The 18,683-nt window shown below is 45.6% G+C and overlaps 2 protein-coding genes across 2 annotated transcripts; both read left to right on the forward strand.

Moving 5' to 3' along the window:
- Positions 1–4,783: 4,783 nt before the first annotated feature.
- Positions 4,784–8,143, forward strand: LOC120651819 (pentatricopeptide repeat-containing protein At3g02330, mitochondrial-like). Its single transcript, XM_039929451.1, has one exon. The coding sequence runs from the start codon at positions 5,099–5,101 to the stop codon at positions 7,685–7,687; it is 2,589 nt and encodes an 862-aa protein (XP_039785385.1). The 5' UTR covers positions 4,784–5,098; the 3' UTR covers positions 7,688–8,143.
- A 5,330-nt stretch (positions 8,144–13,473) lies between these two features.
- LOC120651820 (ABC transporter F family member 4-like) lies at positions 13,474–16,073 on the forward strand. The gene has a single exon (XM_039929452.1). It carries the CDS (start codon positions 13,572–13,574, stop codon positions 15,714–15,716), a length of 2,145 nt encoding a protein of 714 aa, XP_039785386.1. The 5' UTR covers positions 13,474–13,571; the 3' UTR covers positions 15,717–16,073.
- The last annotated feature ends 2,610 nt before the right edge of the window (positions 16,074–18,683 follow it).

Here is an 18,683-nt window from a genome sequence, read left to right on the forward strand (position 1 = left end):
AACCGTCGCCGGAACCCAAGCGATGCCCGCGCCTGGTGTTAACCGCCCAGTCCATGACATGGGGGCCCAGGCCCACCTGTCGGGGTGAGCGGGTAACCAACAAGGGTGCGAAAAGACGGGATCTGAACCAACGCCCGCGCGTGCGCAGAGCGAGGCGGAAGCCGAGCTGACGTGCGCGTATTAAGCGCTGGCGTGGCCGAGCTTTTCGGGAACTGCGCCGGTGGTAAATGATCCGTTTACTCCGGCCGCAAGAATGCCGAGCGTCGCGCGTGTGACTAGGTGTACCACTGTGCGTGGGGGCCACGAGTCAATAAGCCGTTGCGATGTGATGAGGCAGCGGACAATCCGATGGATGGTCAAAGCCGGTCAAGACCTCTGCAGCAAGAAGCTTCAAGCTATGCAGAGCCAAATCGCAGTAGTGGCCCCACCTGCGGGTTCGTACCTCCCCCAAGGTGGGCCCGGGGGCCACTGTCGGTACCCTGTAGCAGGGATACCCACTCTTACTGTAGCAAGGCAGGACCCGCGTAGTTATCCGTAACTACGCGTAAGGACGGAGTAGCCAGGCCCCACCGGTCAGGCTCTTTCCTCACCAGGCCAACGGCCCCGGACCCGTTCCCCGTCTGGGGTTGGGTCCGGAGACGCCACGTGTCTCTAAGGAAGGGAAGCTCCGAGCTGACAGCCGAGGCCTCGGACCCCCCATAGGGGTCCGGGACCTCCTGCGCCATCCGGACCCCCCTTACCGTGTGGGGTTCCGGAGCCGCCACGTGTCCCGGAGGCACGGGCGCGGGCTCGTGCGCGAGTCCTCCGCAAGGAGACTCGCCCACCCACCGCATTTAATGCGAATGGTTGAGGCGTGCTCTGTCGCCGCGGCACGCGGGACAGCCTTTGTCAGGCCTCACTGTGCACCGCGTATTACCAAGGTGCACAGTGCGGCCGCCTGTGCCGCGCCCGCGCAGAGCCCGTCTGCAGCATTAAATAGATACGACGGCACGACACTTTTCCATCATGCCACCTATGCCGCTCCCTACACAGCCGTTCAGCTACGTGGCAGGCGACGCCACTAGCTACATCTGGCATCGTCCCGACAAGACGGCGCCTGGACATGATGAACGAGGGACACTAGGAGCAGGTAAGGGATTCCAGGAGAGAGATCCCCGCTGCCTGCGACGCCATGATGTATGAACAGTACGTTAATTTATACTACACCGTTGGGCCCACTTGTCGGGGACCCAACAGCCATGTACGCGCCTCCCTTGAGATATAAAAGGGAGGCGCTCGCTGCGCACTACAGACTTCAATCTCTCCGGACACACCAGCCCTGGTGAGCTCTCTCACTCTCATGGGAAGGCAATACAACACACAGTGGACGTAGGGTATTACGCTCCGGCGGCCCGAACCACTCTAAATCTTGTTGTGTTCATCATGTTCTTGAGTGAGATCCATCTGGGACTAGCTAACCCCCGAGTACACACCCTCTGGGCTAGGGCGGGTGCCTTCCGCCACCCGGCCATGGTTGCAGCACCACGACGATGCCAGCGCCCGCATCGGACGTCCGGACGCTAGCAATGCCATTTTATATACATCTAGATATATATCTAAAAACATAGCAAATAATTATACATATAGAAATGGTAAGATACCTACAATTTGAATGGATAGAGTAAGAGATAAAAATATTGACTTAGAAGATATGGCTGAGTAGAAAAAGACCCATCTTAAAATGGGAGAAATAATATTTTGCAAAACCTTGCCCGCTCTCAAAGAAAGGGGCAATATCATTTTGCTATGGCCTTGTTTGGTTTGGGGAGGGGGGAAAATTCCCGGTGATGCAATCCATGTGTTTGGTTTGGAACAGTGTGGAATTTGGGCTCAGGTGATGGGGCCATAGGTGGGGCCCATGGAGTTAGTTTTACCAAACATATGGAAATATTTTGATGAACTTTTTTCACTAGGTAACCAAATAGGGCCTATGATGAAATGATGATCGTGATCTTTTGGCAGGTTTCTATCGTCACTAGATGTGAGATCAATATTTCATGCACAAGTTTAAAACTGGAAGACTTAATTTTTCTTTTTGTCTTCCTCTTCTCTTTTTTCTTCTACCCCTCTCACTTCTTCTCTTCTTCTTCCTCTTCATTATTTATGATTGAAAATTGTTAGAGTTCATGGACTGCATGGGTGGGGGCTTAGGCCCCCCTCCCTCCATTTTAGATACGCTCCTACTCGTGCCACGCTCTGTGTTCTCGGATAAGGAGTTTATGATATTTTCAATGAATACTTCTGACTTCTGTAAATGACATGACGTTTCTCGAGTACAACAAGTCAGGGGCAACTATTCAATGAGACATGATTTGAAAGGGTGCTGCTTCCCTCATTGGCCCTCTATTTGTTAGGGCAGCAAAATTATCGCCAATGCATTTTGCAATTGGAAGCGAGGAAATCAAGACGGCTGCCCTTGCAATTTATACACTTGCACAGTGCGTACATTCTTTGTTATCCACTTTTTGCTAGAACTGCATGAGCTTTTGGCTAGCTGACAATGCAAACTTTCGGTGAGACTGGCACCGTAGGAACAAGAGTTTCTAACATCTGGTGTGAGAATTGTTGGGAAACATATGTTCTCTTCAATGGATCACCTCTATTAGACCTTCAAGCAGACAGGGCCGTATCCAGTACGGGGGTTGAGGGGCTCCAGCCCCCTACTAGCTGCTACCTTCATTAGAAGCTAGGGAAAGCTAGGGAGGGAGAAGAGGGGAGAACAAAAAAATAGAGATAAGTGGGAGTGGGGTAGAGGAGGGAAGAAGACATCACCCCGACCCCCATCACTTGGCCAGATTCGTCACTGCAAGCAGGTGAACTAAGTGGTGAACTTAGAACTTTTTTTTACACAACAAACTTTCTCTAGTTACATTATTTTTACCTCAGTTGACGAAGAAAAGATCAAAGATCACCATAAGAAGCACAAATAAGTTACAATGGCTGCAGTTATCCATCATCTCACTATTATGGTATTTGGGAAGAAAAAGTTATCCGGAGGAGGCCACAGATCCTCGGGTTAGTTGATGATGTCAATATACTTTTATCTGAAACTACTATGATAAATATCATGCCATTTGAAACAGATCATTGTATCACACTGATAGAACAACTCGCCATAAGTCATTCTTCTCCTCTTAGATTTTGTAATTCACGAGTGGATTCCTAATGACATCTCAGGAGGAGTTGAACCAGCAGATGTTGGTGTATCTAAACCCCAAAACCAAGGAACAAGATTTATACGCAACACTATCGCTCTAGCTAGTGTAGGTCAAGAGAGATTGTTTATATATGATTTGATGGGTTGGGACTTGGGAGTAGAACCCAGATTAGTGGCACAGTGTAGCGGTGGCCATAACACAAGGATTTGATGATATATCCATTTTGTTGCTGTGATTTGCAATACTAGTATTATTTTGGCTGTGTAGCTGTACTATAGGGTTTATATATCAACCTAGTGAGAATGATACAAACTTGTCAGAATGCTTGAGCTATACTCTTTATTTGGACTGTTCATTAAAAATGGATTCCTGAAATTGGGAATGTTTTAATTTGGTCGCGACCGCGGTGTATGGTATTTGAGACTGCAAATCATGCCATTTGCGACAGGTAGCATGATCTGATGACAACACTGGCGGAACTACTTGTCGGCCAAAGTGGGCCATTGGCCCCCTTCCTCCACGCTAGCATCACTACGTACATATCTGTTTGCTTGAACCGCTGCAACTAACAATATAGACAATAACAACATGGGAAGTGGCAGATCCATGGGAGGGAGAGTGAGCTCAGGTACTCCATACTGGTTGCCGGATAAGTGAGCACCTCACCCCTCTCCAATTTCTATGTATGGATGGGAGTTGCAAAGATAGAATAAAAAGAGTCTATGTGCTCATTTGGACTAATATGACTGAAAGCGTAAAAGAACAGTAGTATATGGGTCATAAAGAGTGAAAGAGTACTTGAGCCATTGAACCAATTCAGCCCATCACGTACTCAAATCCCATCTAATAAGCCATACCTTAATTCCGAATCCTTTAGTCAAGCATCAGACTAATCAAAGTTGTGCGTGAGCAGTTGTTGAGGCGGGCCTGTTAGCGTTACTGTGATTACTGTAGCTCTCAACGCACACATGGAAGTTCAGCTGGAGTAAAGAAAAGTACAATGGCATCAACGCTCCTATCACCTCTAGGACGTTAAACAACCATGCCAAGGATGCAAGCACAGACATGGTGTTTGGCAGTGGGGATGGGTGGGTTCTCCTGAAGGAAAGGATTTTTTTTGGGAGGAGGCGGCCGGTGGGGGTAGGGCTCAAGCAAACCTCAGCTTTGTGCGGAGCACACCATAAACAAAGTGCAGAATATTTTGTTTTGCAATTTGATCCTTATATGAAGCAAATTTTCTGTGGAGCCTCAAGTTGTGTAACTGTGTGTTGTGTCATTATTTTTAAGACAGAAAAAAACTATTATGTGCCACTTTGTGTTAGAGTTCACGGACTGCATGGGTGGGGCGAAATTACACAACTTATCAAATTTCAGGTCCCCTTCATGCAGGGAGACCGTAAAAGGTTACCTGTTGGCTCTCAAATGATGTTTAGTTTGGCCTACGGCACTTGTAAACGCGTTGAAGAGGCTGGGCGGAACCGGCCCACGCCCACGGTACACCTAACAGTCAGAGGTACGGTGATTTTCACCGACATGTGGACCCAACGGTTCCGGGGCCACATGTCGGTGAAAACATCACCGTCAAGTCACTGCCGGCAGGCATTCAATCGCAAAACTCGCCGCCGCTCACCCGCCGTCGACCCCGCCGCACCACGCGCCGCCGTCGGATTCCGGCTCCACGTAACGCTGCCGCTCCACCACGCCGCCTGCAGGTTTTCCGTTTTCGCCATCGAATCCCCACGAGCCGCCTCAATCGCCTGCGCCGCCGTTTGCTATAGAGCAAGGTCGCGCGCCCGCCGATGGCGCTGCGCGCCAGTGGCAGCTTCTACCACTCCGTCAGCCGCGCCGTCCCCCGCCAATAGCAAGCACATGGTCGCCGCCCGTAGCGCGGCGCGCTCCCGATGTCCCCGCCGCCGCCCTCCGCGCAGGCGGGGGCCCTCGCCACCGCCACCTTCTCCCACCTCTTCCAGCTCTGCGCCCGCGCCGACCGCGCGGCGCTCGGCGCGGGCCGGGCCGCTCACGCGCGGATGCTCGTGTCCGGGTTCGCGCCCACCGCGTTCGTCTCCAACTGCCTCCTCCAGATGTACGCCCGCTGCGCGGGCGCCGCCCGCGCGCGCGGGGTGTTCGACGCGATGCCGCACCGGGACACGGTCTCGTGGAACACCATGCTCACGGCGTACGCCCACGCGGGAGACATCGGCACGGCCGTATCGCTGTTTGGCGAGATGCCGGGCCCGGACGTCGTGTCGTGGAACGCGCTGATCTCGAGCTACTGCCAGCGCGGCATGTTTCGGGGGTCGGTAGGTCTGTTTTTGGAGATGGCTCGCGGTGGCGTTGCCCCTGACAGGACGACGTTCGCTGTTCTGCTGAAGGCCTGCAGCGGTTTGGAAGACTTGGCACTTGGTGTTCAAATCCATGCGTTGGCGGTAAAGACGGGCCTGGAGGCTGATGTCCGAGCTGGGAGTGCTCTCGTGGACATGTATGGCAAGTGCAGGAGTTTGGAAGACGCACTGCGCTTCTTTCATGGAATGGGCGAGAGGAATGGGGTCTCTTGGGGTGCAGCGATCGCTGGATGTGTTCAAAATGAGCAGTACACACGAGGGCTTGAGCTGTTTGTGCAGATGCAGAGGCAGGGGCTTGGGGTGAGCCAGCCAGCTTATGCCAGTGTCTTTAGATCGTGCGCAGCAAAGTCGTGTCTGAGCACTGCTAGGCAGTTACATGCGCATGCCATAAAGAATAAGTTTAGCTCTGACCGTGTTGTTGGCACAGCAATTGTGGACTTGTATGCCAAGGCTGATAGCTTGGTCGATGCCAGAAGGGCATTCTTTGGTTTGCCCAACCATACTGTGGAGACATGCAATGCCATGATGGTTGGGCTTGTGCGCACAGGGCTCGGACCTGAGGCCATGCAACTGTTTCAATTCATGACCAGGTCTGGTATTGGTTTTGATGTAGTTAGCTTATCAGGTGTTTTCAGTGCTTGTGCTGAGGTTAAGGGGTACTTTCAAGGGTTACAAGTCCACTGCTTATCAGTTAAATCAGGGTTTGATGCGGATGTTTGTGTCAAAAATGCAATTCTGGATCTATATGGGAAGTGCAAAGCATTGGTAGAAGCATATCTTATATTCCAGGAGATGGAGCAAAGAGATTCAGTCTCTTGGAATGCTATTATTGCAGCTCTTGAGCAAAATGAGTGTTATGAGGATACCATAGCCCACTTAAATGAAATGCTGCGCTCTGTTATGGAACCTGATGATTTCACTTATGGTAGTGTTCTTAAGGCTTGTGCAGGTTTACAATCTTCGGAATATGGATTGATGGTTCATAACAAAGTAATCAAGTCGGGGCTTGGTTTAGATGCTTTTGTTGCAAGCACTGTTGTTGACATGTACTGTAAATGTGGCATGATAACAGAGGCTCAGAAACTTCATGACAGAATTGGGAGGCAAGAACTTATTTCATGGAATTCCATCATATCAGGATTTTCACTCAACAAACAGAGTGATGAAGCACAGAAGTTCTTCTCAGCGATGTTAGAAATGGGGGTAAAGCCTGATCATTTTACTTATGCCACTGTTCTTGATACTTGTGCTAATCTGGCTACCATTGAGTTGGGAAAACAGATCCATGGTCAGATTATCAAGCAGGAAATGCTTGGGGATGAATATATCTCTAGTACTCTTGTAGACATGTATGCCAAGTGCGGGAACATGCCAGATTCGCTGCTGATGTTTGAGAAGGCGCAGAAACTGGATTTTGTGTCGTGGAATGCTATGATATGTGGCTATGCGCTCCATGGCCAAGGATTGCAAGCCCTAGAGATGTTTGAGAGGATGCAGAAAGCAAATGTTCTGCCAAATCATGCAACTTTTGTGGCAGTTCTTCGGGCATGCAGCCATGTTGGTCTGCTAGATGACGGATGCCGCTACTTCCATCTGATGTCCACCCGCTACAAATTGGAACCTCAACTGGAACACTTTTCTTGCATGGTCGATATACTAGGACACTCAAAGGGCCCGCAGGAAGCTCTGAAATTTATCAGAAGCATGCCTTTTGAAGCTGATGCAGTCATATGGAAGACTCTGCTAAGCATTTGCAAGATCCGTCAAGATGTTGAAGTGGCTGAAATTGCTGCTAGCAATGTTCTACGGCTAGATCCAGATGATTCATCAGTTTACATTCTTCTGTCAAATGTATATGCTGAATCAGGGAAATGGGTTGATGTTTCAAGGACTAGAAGGCTAATGAGGCAGGGACGGCTGAAAAAGGAACCTGGTTGTAGCTGGATTGAAGTGCAATCCGAGATGCATGGTTTCCTTGTAGGTGATAAGGTCCATCCAAGATCGACAGAGGTGTATGAGATGTTGAATAATTTGATTGGTGAGATGAAACTCTCTGGATATGAGCCTGCTACAGCCGTTTTTTGTGAGGTTGATGAAGAGGGGAGCGCATCTGAGCAAGATGATTTGCTTGGAATCGTCGGTTATTAATCTGTCTTGCCTTCATATTAATTTGGCAGATTCCTCCAGCAGAGAGTGATACTAAAAATAGCACTGAGGCAGAAACTCAAAATCTCCTACCTGGCCATGTCATGTAAGCATGTTCTTGTTGATCTTATGATGCATGTGACTGACGATTGTTCACATGAAAGCAAGTCCGGACCAAGTGGACAGTTTTGGCGTGAAGAGGACTGACAGCACAGAAAATAGGCTAGCAAAAGAAATCAAACTGACCACATCTGGTGGATAAGTCGGTTATTGTTATTTCCACAACATGTGCTGATTCTGGCTTGTGTACAGTACATGGAATATAGCAAACTTGAGAGAAGTGTAGAAACAATACCCGCATTTCCTTTCTTCACACACAAAAAAAAATGATGCTGCTCTTTGATTCAAAATACTGTCGGTTCATTTATTTGGTTGAGCAAGCTTATTGATTCTTCAGTATCTCTCAAACAGCATCTTTAGTTTTCGCCCAAATGTTTGCGAAAGGGGGTGCAATGTTCCAGCGCAAGCATGAATATATATAGGGAGGGAGGCTTCCTCTGTACCTCTCAAACTGCTTTTCTTTTCTTTATTTTTTTTTTGAAACAACATTTCCTTTTTTCTAACTTTTAGATAGTGAGGAAGGCTTCCTCTGTACCTTTTTTTGGCGCAACATAAATCTTCTAAAGACCTAGGGGGGGGGGGCGATTTTTGGCCCCCCATCGAACCACGTCATCAAAAAAACAAGGGCCGTCCGATCAGCCAGCAAAGAGATCTACGCCGTCGGATCACATGTAAATTTTATAAAAAAGTCCCTCAACTTTATAGAAATTAACCCACAGTTCTTATATTTTTATGAAAAAACCATGAACTTTTTACAAATCAACCCGCCGTCCAAAATTTTGCCAAAAAGTCCCCTAGCTTTGTGAAAATCAACCCATAGTCCCTGCATTTTTACTAGACAAATCCTAAAATTTCTACAAAATAACCTGTAGTCTAAATTTTACAGAAAAGTCCCTCAAGATTACAGAAATCAACCCGCAGCCCGTATATTTTTATGAAAAAGACATTGAGCTTTTTACAAATCAACCCGCAGTCCAAAATTTCGCCAAAAAGTCCCCTAGCTTTGTGAAAATCAACCCATAGTCCTTGCATTTTTACTGAACAAACCCTGAAATTTCTAAAAAAGAACCTGTAGTCTAAAATTTTGTAAAAATATCAATAACCTTTGTAACAATCACTGGTCTACAGTTAATGGCGCGGCAACGCCGCGCCAGTCTTTCTAGTATAGATCCTATACGAAGTATAACAAATATCAATGACATGCTATATTTTTATTATATTTTTGCATGTGCAGATGCATATGTTGCCTTATTGGTAATTTGGCATGTTTATGAAAACTGCTACATTGCTATGTCCACACTGTATTTATCCAATATATGCCTTGGTTGAACCTAGGATTCAAATTGTCTTATCTTTTCTTCTTCTCAGCACTCAGGTTGTGAACTGGTTGGACCTAGCAGGACTACTTTGCTATTTAATATTGTGATCTTAATGAACTTCTGAGTATACAAGAAATTCCATCACCTATGGATTATTAACTACTGGGTTGTTTATTTTTTATTATAGTTTCTACAGTTTGCGCAACTTTCTAATGCATACCTTTTCTTTTTCTGGTTATTCTAAAGTTCTATGATGCTTGTTGCAGAGACTGCGAATCTCCTTCAAACATTTCCTTTGAAGAGATTCTATATTTCCAGATGATCCTGCTGACAATTGAAAGTTTTAATTCTGATGCCAAAGGATGCTAGCCCAGTTGGTTAGTCACTCCGGCGGCACCCCTCAGGTCCTGAGTTCGACTCCCCGTGGGAGCGAATTTCAGGCTGTCCCCTCGTTGGCCCCGTGTGCCAAAGCACTGGTTGTGAGAGGACCCAGGTCGGCCTGAGGACCCTTACATGGCCCAGGCAGGTAGTTCCCAGGGGTTACGTCTCCCAGTGTCAGGGCGGGGCCAGGGTTCGGGGATTTTCTCGGTCGGGGAAGCCGATGCTTCTTCTTAAGCTAATACCGGTGGGGCGGTCTTTCCCCACCCGGCCGAGTTTTTTTTTAAGTTTTAATTCTGATGGTTGAACTTCAACTTTGAAGTACATTGTAAACCTTAAGCTCTTATCCATTATAAAGAATAATTCATATTCAATTGAGTTATTTAAATTCCTTTCACTTGTCTTGCAAGATACATATTATCTGGGACACTGAACATCGTAATCCAATGTTAGTCAATTTTATTCTGGGAACCTAAGGGATGCAAAAGATAGGGAACAACGAAACTTTGCTGCCAGCTATTTCAGGACTTGTGCAGTTCCAGTTTCTCATGCAACATACTGCTCCATACATGGATAAAACTGCCTGTGTTATTGATGATACTCATATATTTAGTGTTAGTCTCCTTAGTTGTCCTATTCAGCCAAGTTATAGTCCATTGAGATTGAGATTTTAATGTCCTCTTTGACCAAATTGTACCATGTACTTGCTGTAATAAAACATGACTGACAGACCCTAACTCGTTCTCATGTGCTGCTCTAAAGATGCCTTCAAAGTTTCCACAAGTACTGTTTGTTGAGTATTTTTCGAGTTGATCTGGTGCTAAGCCAATGTGGTTTGCATACTTGTACCTTGCTACTGATTGATTTGCATTGGAGATATTCTATTTTATGTATTTAACATATTCTTTTTTTTTGTGTAGGCATCTCTTGAGGCAAATAGAAGAGTCAGTTAAAGCTAAAATAGTGGAGCTGCAGAGCAATTTAAGGATGGCAAGATAAGCTTCGAAAGGATAAGAGAAGTTAGGTGTAACAGAAAATAATTTTATTTTTGGTTAGCTGAGAACTATTATTTATGGACATGCAGGGCCTTGAAATTGAACAACATTTGCAAAGGAATCCATGAATATAGAGAAGGGACAGGTACAGTTATGATGTATCATATTGTTGTTTCTCTTGACGTCTTTAATTTGCACGGTTTATTTTGGAGTGCAGGCACTATATGATGTTTTTTTTTAGAAATGGATTGCCCCACTTGAAAAGTTGTATGAATATTGGAGGGCTGAAATTATGAAAATATTGGAAGAAGAATCCGCGCAGCTGATCAAAGTTGTTGCAGGGATCCAAGATAATTAAGCTAATTGAAATTTGTGTCAACACCGAAATTAGGGATGTTGTAACAGCAGCTGAAAAGATGTGCATCTTCTACAGAGGACAGTCCTAGTACTTGCTGCAGGAATATGGGGTAGCAAAAACAAAATTTTTCTACCACATAAACCAGGATTACTGTAGTTATAGATCACGGGATTACCACTAGACGCGCGGTTGCGGAACTTCTGTAGCGCGTCGGTGTAGTGCAGATGGAAGCTGGCAGTGCAGTTGCGTGAACCTCCTCACGAACGGCTCGTCCTTGTGCAGCAAGCGCAGCACCTCCACGAAGTCCACACGTACGGGAAGAAGCTTCGCACTTCAGATTGCTAGATCCGCGAGAACGAACTAGGGCTAGATGCACAAGGAGGAGGAACAGTGAGGGGTGCTATTGTAGCGCACTGTTACTGTTTATGGTACTGTTCATCCGCGTGACTGGTAGGATTAGTGTTTTTAGGCGCCCCTTTCTCTGTTTATATAGCCCCTTAGGTGGGCTGTCTTGGGCCTCACCTTGGGCGTCCCCTTTTGGACCTAAAAGTCCCATTAGTGCATTTAAGCCCAGTCTAATTCGGATCTCATCCTTACCAGGTTTCTTTCCCTTAAGTGTGTGACCCTATGTGCTCACATGCGAATAGACATGACCCGAGTACTCTTACTCGGCCCAATAGTAGATAGTGGCATCTAGCAAGACATGTCAACTCCTATACGCACACAAAGATCATATCAAACGAGCCGCCACAATATCATATACATGTTGTTCCCTTTGCCTCATGATATTTGGTCTAGCTTAAAGCCGACCACTCTTTCTCGATCATGTGATTTGGAATCCTTGGTTAACTCTTAACCCCGGCATGGCCATGCATTTACTGATCCAAATCACTCGAGGGGCCCAGAGATATCTCTCTCTTGTAGAGAGGGGCAAATCCCATCTTGACCGACTGTGTCTCACAACATGCTTCTTGACAGATCTGAAAGCCACCTTTATGACTACCCTGTTATGGTGCAGCGTTTGATGGCTCCTAAGTAAGTCGGTTCACATCTTGAGTATATACGACGATCTCAGGTCTTAGGACAGAGCGTACATATTGTGTAATGAGAAGTCATCATCTCGTGTTGGATCAGTTCAATCTCATGTCTCACATGAGCCCACATTATTAGTTTGACATCACCATGTCCATGACTTGTGAAACATAGTTAATCAACTAATACATGTGCTAGTCTAATATTCATGTGTGTCCTCACATGAACTCCGACTAGGAACATTTTAGAATATTCATATAAGTATAGAGTTTCACAAATACTTCACATAAGCATTAATCAATACAAGTTGTCATCCATGAATATTCAAAGTACACTTTATTAACCATGAATACAAGAAAATATATTTGCCTCTAGAGCATATTTCCAACACTTGCACCATCCCTAAAGTTCATGTACAATCAAAAGTCAACTGTTCACTCTAGATTTATGCCGAGCCTCTTTCTATGCGGCTACAGAAACATACTTTCTGAGGACATTGACAAATTGCTCCAAACATAGCAAAATTTTCTCATGAGCTTCAACTTCAAGTCACTAAAAGTTAGGAATCTGTATGTATCACTTCAAAAGTGTTGGACATTTAGTCGCTACCAAAATTTCAAATTTCCTGGACAAATGCACGTTTTTAGGACTTACTTTGGGTAATTATATTGTCTTTTGGCAGCTGCACACTCTCCTCCTACGCCATCAACATTTCCTCCTTTTTTTTCTTTGCCTCTATTCTTCACGTTGCCAGCGATGGATGTAGGCTGTAGGCCTGTAGCACATCAATTCGCTCGCCAGTCGCCACACCCGCGGACACCACTCGTGACGTGCCTTCCTATCTTCTCTTAGCAATGACCGCATCTGGTATCTCCTCACCACTGATTAGCTTCGTTTTGTTATTTATTAGTACACTGGAAGACGCCATAAATTACATTGCTGCCGTCAAACGGCACAATGATCAACATTGTGGCAGGGGCGAGTAGCACCGGGGGATGCAGCAAGCGGCAAATCAACAGCGACAAAATTTTTCACAACAAACCACTTCTTTCATTCTTTGGATCACATACTCAAGGACCAATTCGTTACTGATACACTACCGTGAATTTAACCAATGAAGCAGCAGGTGCGGACTTGTTCATGTGTCAATTGGGTGATTGATGATGGCGGTGGTGATGACTGATGAGAGCGCCAGATCAAGGAAATATTGTGAATCATGCTTGATAGGAATTTATCACACTACCACGTATGGTATCCTAATGGTTAGTAGGCTTCAACTTCAACAACTAAATCCGAAAATCATCTTATAAGTTTTTGTTGTGACAATTCTAGGATGAAATTAAGCAAAAAAAAAAGTCGAATCTCGTTTTTTTGGGAGAAAAAAGAAAGTTGAATCTCGTTTTTTTAGAGCAGAAAGTCGAATCTCGTTGAGAAGAAAACAAAGGGGCACAAACGCACGAGTCGCCGTGGCGGTGCCGCACCTTTTTTTTTTTTTTTGAGGGGAATGGCGGTGCCGCACCTGACAGGTATAGGTCGACTCAAAAGCAGAAACGGGCCGGACACGAGGTCGGAGAGGAGACGGGCCGGACCATCTCTCCTATCACGTCCACAGGAATAAACGCATCCCCGATCAAACCCTGTCGCGCAAAGTAAATCCCCCATCCCACGCCGCCGCCGCCGCCCCGATGGGACGCAAAGACTCCTCCTCGTCTTCCTCCTCCGCCGCCGCCGGCGGCGGGAAGAAGGACAAGCCCATGTCGGTCTCCGCCATGCTCGCCTCCATGGACGCGCCCGCGGCCAAGGGCAAGCCCTCCAAGTCGGCGGCGCCCTCCAAGCCCAGGGGCAAGCCATCCAAGGCGCCGGCCTCCTCCTACATGGGCGACATCGACCTGCCCCCCTCCGACGAGGAGGAGGACGAGGCCGAGCGCGCCGCCGCCAAGCCCAAGCCGTCCCGCGCCGCCGCCGTCGACCTCAGCGCCGGCGTCGCGACGTCGCAGAAGGACGCGAAGAAGAAGGACAAGCGTGAGGCCATGGCGGCCGCCGCTGCCGAGGCCGCCAGGCAGGAGGCGCTCCGCGACGACCGCGACGCCTTCTCCGTCGTCATCGGCGCGCGCGTCCCCGGATCCGCCACCGCCGATGACGGCGCCGTCGACGACAACGTCAAGGATATCGTGCTCGAGAACTTCTCCGTCTCCGCGCGCGGCAAGGAGCTGCTCAAGAGCGCCTCCCTCCGGATCTCGCACGGACGGAGGTACGGCCTCGTCGGCCCCAACGGGATGGGCAAGTCCACCCTGCTCAAGCTCTTGGCCTGGCGCCAGGTCCCCGTGCCCAGGAACATTGATGTCTTGCTCGTGGAGCAGGAGATTATTGGTGATGACCGGTCGGCCCTCGAGGCTGTGGTTGCTGCTGATGAGGAGCTCACAGCACTCCGTGCTGAGCAGGCCAGGCTTGAGGCGTCTAATAACGCTGATGACAACGATCGTCTTGTTGAGGTGTATGAGAAGCTGAATCTCCGGGACTCGGACGCTGCCCGGTCGCGTGCATCAAAGATCCTCGCGGGGCTGGGGTTTGATCAGGCTATGCAGGCCAGATCCACAAAGTCCTTCAGCGGTGGCTGGAGGATGCGCATATCACTTGCCCGTGCGCTCTTCATGCAGCCAACGCTGCTGCTCCTGGATGAGCCGACTAACCATCTGGATCTCAGAGCTGTGCTATGGTTGGAGGAATACTTGTGCTCACAGTGGAAGAAGACATTGATTGTTGTGTCCCATGACCGGGACTTCCTGAATACAGTGTGCAACGAGATCATACATTTGCATGATAAGAGTCTGCATGTCTATCGTGGCAATTTTGATGATTTTGAGAGTGGCTATGAGCAGAAGAGGAAGGAGATGAACCGAAAGTTTGAGGTGTATGAGAAGCAGATGAAAGCAGCCAGGAAGTCAGGTAGCAAGGCTGCACAGGATAAGGTTAAAGGTCAGGCGCTGTCAAAGGCTGCTAAAGAGGCCGCCAAGAACAAGGGTAAAGGGAAGAATGCAGCAGATGATGATGATGACCAGAATCAGGTAGCTGTGCCACAGAAGTGGCGTGACTACAGTGTTGAGTTCCATTTCCCAGAGCCTACTGAGCTCACACCACCTCTCCTTCAACTCATTGAGGTAGGGTTCAGCTACCCAGGTAGGCCAGACTTCAAGCTGTCTGATGTTGATGTTGGCATTGATATGGGAACTCGTGTAGCTATTGTTGGGCCCAATGGGGCAGGGAAGTCTACCCTTCTTAATTTACTTGCTGGTGATCTTAGCCCTACAGAAGGGGAGGTTAGGAGGAGCCAGAAGCTGAGGATTGGGCGATACTCACAGCATTTTGTTGACTTGTTGACAATGGAGGAAAATGCAGTTCAATATTTGTTGAGGCTTCACCCAGATCAGGAGGGAATGAGCAAAGCAGAGGCTGTCCGTGCTAAGCTTGGGAAGTTTGGGTTACCTGGACACAACCATCTCACTCCAATTGTTAAATTGTCTGGTGGTCAGAAGGCCCGTGTTGTGTTCACTTCTATATCGATGTCTCAACCTCACATTCTCCTGCTTGATGAACCGACAAATCACTTGGACATGCAAAGTATTGATGCTTTGGCAGATGCACTGGACGAGTTTACTGGAGGTGTTGTCTTGGTTAGTCACGACTCAAGATTGATATCTCGTGTTTGTGAGGATGAGCAAAGGAGTGAGATATGGGTTGTGGAGGATGGCACGGTGAAGAAATATGATGGTACATTCGAGGATTACAAGGATGAACTCATGGAAGAAATAAAGAAGGAAGTTGAAGAATAATGCTGCTCCAAATGAGAAGTGCTTTGCATGTTCTTTGTAGAACAAGCTGTTTTCTTGCACTGAAATTGCATGTACTATTAGTGGGTTTTTTCTCTCTAGTTTGCAGAGTATTCATATGGTTACAACTCTTAAACAATGTAAGATGAGGCGTGCTTGCTTTACTTTATGTTATAAGAAAGCCTGAGAATATGGTAGTATTGGTGTGTATGTTTTGTTCTGAGTTATGGGTCCGTCAAGACATTTTTCAGTGATATACCTCCACATGAGCTGCATATGGTCTTTAACCACATAATAAATGTTGTAAGGTGACATATACTTCACTTTTAATATTGAATGTATATCAGGTTGTTGTTTGTATTCTGTCAGGTATTATACAATTGTCTTTCTTGGAATGTTCCTGACTTATTGTGTTATCTTCTTTGTTTTTGCCCTTGAAGTGCTTGATCTTGACTGTTTGGTGCCTTATGTCACACTGTAGTAGTTTAGCTTATAATTGGTTCCAAGAACTGATGCAAACATGGTGCCTATAATTAACTGCAAAATGACGAAAATGTGATGTGGATTAGATATTTCTGTTTTTTCTGGCTCGGATGTTATTCTTATGGTTATGAGTCCAAAGCACTACAAGATGAGCTGTGCTTTGTTTTGTGCTCAGTACTATATGAGTCTAACTGTCTAAGACTGATAATATTGATGATTGCTGCTACCACAGTGCAATGACTTTTTTTTCAGTGATATACCACCACACCAATTGCATCTAGCCCCTTAGCCTCATAAATCTTTGTTTTGTTCACTGATGTGGTGAAGCTGTAAGAATGTTGTATACATATTCATGTTAGTTTAGCTAGTGATACTATCACTATGAAATTGCAATGATGTTGCTCTAATGGTAAATGCGTCTCCGAAATTATATTTGGTTTTTATGCAACCATTTTGCTAAGTTCCAGGTTTGATTTTTACCATGGTATCTATCACAGAAATCAGAATATTCTTGTTTTCTAGCAGATTTTGTCTTTGTTCTTGTGTTAAAGTGTATGAAATTCTGATAATATCTGTTTTCTTTATAAAAAAAAGTCTTGAAAATCTGATAGTATCTGTTTGTATGTTCTTTGCTAACTATTGCATAGTGAGACATGATGGTGTATACCTTAACATCAGTTGCATGTCTTTAGCCATGCAACCTTTCCATTCTTGCCTTCTTGGTATATCGTAATATTCTGTAGCCTGAGCCACCTGTGTAATTCATGTTGTTTTAGCTAGTGCTTTCATCATTATATGATGCGTAAGATATAGCTTTGATATAGTCTGAACATCTTTCACTGTAATTTGTGTTGAGTTAACCAAACACTTAGTTTTATCACATCAGTTATCACAGAGCACTAACGTAGCAAATGCTGTGCATTTGAAGCAAGTAATAAGTTTACTCGCAATCATGGGCACATGAAGAAAGAGTTGATGAAGATTCGAACCTTTTTTAGCTCTTTGCTGGGAAATGTCTCACTAGTGTTTCAATTGTTGAAATTATGAAATTGTTTTTCCTGTTGCTGCAGAATAATTCTCATGCCGATTTTAATTCCGTGTACTTTGGTGAATCTAAAGCACTTGCACAAGCCTCACAGGGGAAGGTACATCTTCACTCTGTCTAAATTTTGTTTTTGAAGTTCTGGTGGGTTTTTTTTCTCCTTTAGATTGAATAATCTGACATCACAGTTTGTGTCCATTACAGATCTAAGCACTTGTGCTCTTCTTACAGGAATAAAGATATATTACAGAAATAGAGAGATCAAACTGTTATTTTTTTTGGGTAGAGATCAAACTTTTATTAAGGATCTTCAGAACTTTCTTAAGTAGTGCCTCTACAACTTTGTATTTGTCGCATGTTAATTTTCAAAAGCTATGTATTTTGAATGCTGTGACGAGTGTTTTAAATTTTCTCATCTGACCTTTTTTTTCCTGTTTGTGACGGTCTCATCTGACATTGTCACAAAGTTGATACTTTATAGTTCATAATACTGTTACATTTTGTACACTTTGCTCCTAGTTGTTGAAAAGAAAACTGAGCCATATGATTCTTTTCAAAAATATGGACAAAATGAGTTTAAAATGTAGATTTTCCCAGGGAAATTTTCCAAGAATGTTCTGAACTAGATTAACAACACTGCTTGCCCTGGTAGTCTGCTAGAAAACCATCCTTGATCGACGCAATATTAGTTGTCCCCTACTCTCTTAGAATATCACATATTTGGTGGAGCTAGTGGATTTCTGTTGCACATCAGCACTTGTGTTCTTGTCATAATGGATAAATGTGTCTCTTTACTAGTTTCACCTTTTGCATACATGTTAAAGATGATCCTGATGGAATTAGGAAAACTGAAAGAAGAATGTCTGCTACTAAGAAGGGGTAAGTATTTTCTGCAACACCTTTAAAAAAAAGTATTTTCTGAAATAAGTAATCATAATAGTTCTGATCATAATAAATCATTTTTTCTTTGTTAAAGGGGCAAGTTCTGTACTTCTGTTTAGGGAAAGTATCGGTAAGTCTTTCTAGGGAATGAGGAGGTAAGTTTAGTTTTAGGGAATAAAGGGGCAAGTTTTTTAGCATGGTCACTGCATGATCATCATTATAAAAAAGCTTGGTTCATATGGAGGGAGGGTCCTCGGAGAAAGTCACGTACTAACCAGATGATCGAATTTTGTTGATTTGTAGTCCCTTTATTAGTTCATATGAATCGTTGAGCATGTCAGAACTGTTTCTTTGTTTGGCTAGGTTTCTGGTAAATCAGAAGCAAAATATTTAATATACTTTCCCCAAAATGCATTCAATTGTAATAATAACTGTATTAATTAACTGTAGTAACTGCATTATCTTTTCTGCTCAGCAGTCTGCTGGGAGGATCATGATACTCGTGATTCATTGAAAGTCAGTCCTGGGTATGATCCAAAAAGGGATGCTGAAGAGGTCATTTG

The sequence above is a fragment of the Panicum virgatum genome, chromosome 9K, assembly GCF_016808335.1.
Source record: "Panicum virgatum strain AP13 chromosome 9K, P.virgatum_v5, whole genome shotgun sequence".
Taxonomy (NCBI): domain Eukaryota; kingdom Viridiplantae; phylum Streptophyta; class Magnoliopsida; order Poales; family Poaceae; genus Panicum; species Panicum virgatum.